The sequence below is a fragment of the Polistes canadensis genome, unplaced genomic scaffold (assembly GCF_001313835.1).
Source record: "Polistes canadensis isolate GaletaPanama2010 unplaced genomic scaffold, ASM131383v1 scaffold_6, whole genome shotgun sequence".
Classification (NCBI taxonomy): domain Eukaryota; kingdom Metazoa; phylum Arthropoda; class Insecta; order Hymenoptera; family Vespidae; genus Polistes; species Polistes canadensis.
Genome location: NW_014569553.1, coordinates 1,357,279 through 1,360,746, shown reverse-complemented (window position 1 = coordinate 1,360,746; position 3,468 = coordinate 1,357,279). Strand labels below are relative to the sequence as shown.

The following is a 3,468-nucleotide window of genomic DNA, read 5'->3' as shown; positions in this document are numbered from 1 at the left end:
CGAATATTATATTAAATTGCATTCCTTCTCTACTTTTCCATAAAGAAAAGAACTTGACCGACGACGTTAGGATAAGAGTGGATCTTCCTCTCCCAACGATTGAAAATTTTCTCATCGTAATATTTATTTTTCATTTAATATGAAAAACAATATCTGTCTCTCTCTCTCTCTCTCGAAATTCCGATAGGAAAGAAATAATAATAATAAAAAAAAAAAAAAAGAAAAAGTATATATATTCTTCTCCGATCGAATCGAGAGTGAGAGATCCGTTCTCGGGGTATTGGATAAATAAAGAAAGCGAATGTCGAAGAAGTATCGGGGGGGAAGGGAGAGAGTAGGAGGATGAGAAGAAAAAAAGAGGTGGGGGTTGGTTGGAAAGCTTTGTTTCGCAGGGCGCGTGTAAGAAGTTGGTCGGAGGCGCGTTACGTGAGAAAAGCCGTAGAGTTCGAGTACGTAGAGAAAGAGAAGAAAGAGAGAGAGAGAGAGAGAGATGGGAAATTTATATATACATATACATATATAGGTAGAAAGATAGAGAGAGAGAGAGAGAAGAAGGGTCGTTCGTCGCGTTCAATACGCATGCGAGGTAAAGCGTGTGCGCGGGCGCGTAGAACGCGGGAGGCCACTTTTCGATCGACGTAGCTCGCCACGGCGACGACGACGACGACGACGAGGACGAGGACGAGGACGAGGACGACGACAAGGAAGAGGACGACGTGGACGTCGAGAACACCGAGGTGGAGGAGGAAGAAGAAGAAGAAGAAGAAGAAAGAGAAGGAAGCAAGGTGGTGGAGGTGGAGGTGGGAAAGGATCCTCCACGAGGAGGACGTTGCCGGTACTGCGGCCGGCGCCAGTGGCGTTAGTAGGGGTGCTGCTACCGGTGGTGGTGGTGGTGGTGGTGGTGGTGGTAGCAGCGGTTAAACCATTGGTGGGGGTAGTGCTGTTGGCATCGGCGGCAGGTGAGCGCATCACGGTGTGCGCCGCGTTCGGTTCTCTAACAATACGCTCACACGAATCGTGTATATACGTGACGAGTAAGAGAGGTTTGGTTGTTGGGCCGGTGGGAGGGAGGGAGGGAGGACAAGGAAATCTCGCCGACGGCGAGTGGCGCGCATTACGTCGTTGTCGTTCGAGTGCCGCCGCTAGTACTATACTATACTGCGTTTTCGCTTCATCGTTCGTTGCGACTGCGTGCCGAAATATTAAACAGAGAGAGAACAAACGAGTATATTATTATTATTATTATTACATTTTTTTTCTTCTTATTCTTCTTATTCTTCTTCTTGTTCTTGTTCTTGTTCTTATTGTTGGTTTCTTCTACGAGGGGATAATTTTTGTTTCTTTACGATTCAAACTTGCGCCAATTGGGAAAAGATTTCTTTTAATTTTTTTTTTTTGACAGAGAGGGAGAGAGAGAGAGAGAGAGATCGACCGACGATCGTCGAAGAATGGTGGGGGTGGCCACGAAGGAAAGAGTTAAAAGGATTTATTAGTGCGTCGTCGTGCGTGTGTTTCTCTATTTGAAAGAATTTTCAATCAAAGAAAACAAGAAAGAGGGAGAGAATTAACGTGTCTACGATTTGGGTGCACAACCGAAGAATTAAAAAAAAGTAAAAGCAAAGCACCGATTTGACTTGTGTCGCGAGTTGTTTATTCGATTTTCATTTATCGAAATATTACGGAAAGTGTGTTAACCTCGTGTTGAAGTTGTTATTATCCGATAGTAATAAATAATACGCGAGATGAACGAAATGTGTTCGAGGTCCACGCTGCTTTTCGAAAGTGGTGGTGGTTTCGTTTGAAATAATAATAAAGAAATAGAAAAGTAAACAAGAAGAAGAAGAAGAAGAAGAAGAAGAAGAAGGAGAAGTACACAAGGGAAAAAAAACTAATATATACATATAAGGAGAATGTGCCGTGAAATTTTATTCAACGATTACGATCGGTTGCTATGATCGAGCCGCGTAAGATTCACGTGAAACGATCATGGTTTACCTGAGGCTGCACGTCGGGAGGAGTCTACGATCGAACGCAAACACGAGATATCTCAACTTCCTGATCGTCCCGCTCTTCCCGCTCTGGATTATCGGCGCGTTTTGCGTAAAAGACTGTAAGTTGATCGATTATTCGATATCGATGAGAATCATTTGTGATCATTTTTAAATTCCTCTTTGTATTGTCTCCCCCACGCGTTTATTTTCCATTTAACCAACCCTATTTTCACGCGCGCTCGTTCTTCATAGCCTACTTGCGAAACCTTGGATCTCATCGAACCGTTTTTAAGTAATAAATTTGTCCTAACACAGAAACGGCCTTGACTCTCGCGTAAAAGGGTCCCCACCCTTCCCCCCGAATCCCTATTGCTCGCAAGGGAAACGTAAAATATAGTTACGCGTAAATGGGTACCGTAGTACGAGCATGTATATAGCTCTAGCATGAGTGTCACTCGGCGAATTCTCGAATAGAAATATTTTAACACCCACGGATCAAAGCTATCCCTTCTGTCTTTGACGTACATAGGTATCTATGGACGCTTTCAGAGTTAACCGACGGTACAAGCGCGTTTATATCACTGAAGTAGCCTATCCACCTCGTTTGCCATCAACGTTGCTCTCTCTCTCTCACACACACACACACACACACATATACAATGTCCAAAGTCATTGCTATGTTCTCGTTGATCGTTATTCTCAACGAAAGATTATCTCCCCCACATATATATATTTATTTCTTCTCCTCTTTATATTTCCAACCGGATCAATGAAGCATAAATTACCGTTCTTATTTATTAATGAAATGAAGCTCGACGTTAAAGGGAACGTAATCCTTATTTTTTGTCTTTACTATCCATCTTTTATCTTTTTTGTATTTTTCTCTTCATTTTTTGTTTCCCTTCTTCTTCTTCTTCTTTTTTCTTTTTTCTTTTTATAACTTCGCGCCGCTGCTGAGACGATTTTAAATCATCAACGAAACGAGGAAAAAGAGTCGGTGCCGGTCGATGTAAGAAAGCGGTTGATATAAATGTGTGCTCGTTCGTACTTGTCTACTACGACGAGACCAAGTTGATGTATAAAAGATAGTTAGGGGCTCCTGGTTTCGAAGTAAAAAGATCCCTATAAGGTGACGAATACGCGTCTCGGTTCGTGGAACGTGTAAAAGCGTCCCTTCCTTTATGTCAGACTGGAAGGAGAGAGTCTGTAATTTGTTCACGAAATTGCATAGACCTGAGTTAGGTCAACGATGTTCTCTAATCTTGTGACACCTCGTACGGAATTGCATTAGGTCGAACAGCAAATAGATTGCAAATCGATAGGAAATAAATTCTAAGAGAGAAATAGAGAGAGAGAGAGAGAGAGATAAAGAGAGAGAGAATAAGTTGCAATTTATAAGGACACTCAAGAAGTTTATTAAGCAGATGTTACAACACGGATTATAATTTTTTCTTTTCTCTCTCTCTCTCTCTCTCTC

At 42.3% G+C, this 3,468-nt stretch overlaps 1 protein-coding gene across 2 annotated transcripts in view; it reads left to right on the top strand.

The window, feature by feature from the left end:
• The first annotated feature begins 1,072 nt into the window (after positions 1 to 1,072).
• LOC106788925 (hemicentin-2-like) overlaps positions 1,073 to 3,468 on the top strand; it is a 104,664-nt gene continuing 102,268 nt past the window's right edge. Inside the window, exons 1-2 of one of the 2 annotated variants that reach the window (XM_014752656.1) lie at positions 1,073 to 1,225; positions 1,413 to 2,110. In XM_014752656.1, the coding sequence (XP_014608142.1) occupies positions 1,987 to 2,110 (124 nt within the window). In that variant the 5' untranslated portion in view covers positions 1,073 to 1,225; positions 1,413 to 1,986. Of the gene's footprint in view, positions 1,226 to 1,402; positions 2,111 to 3,468 lie in introns of both variants that reach the window. The other variant, XM_014752646.1, reaches the window with a different exon arrangement.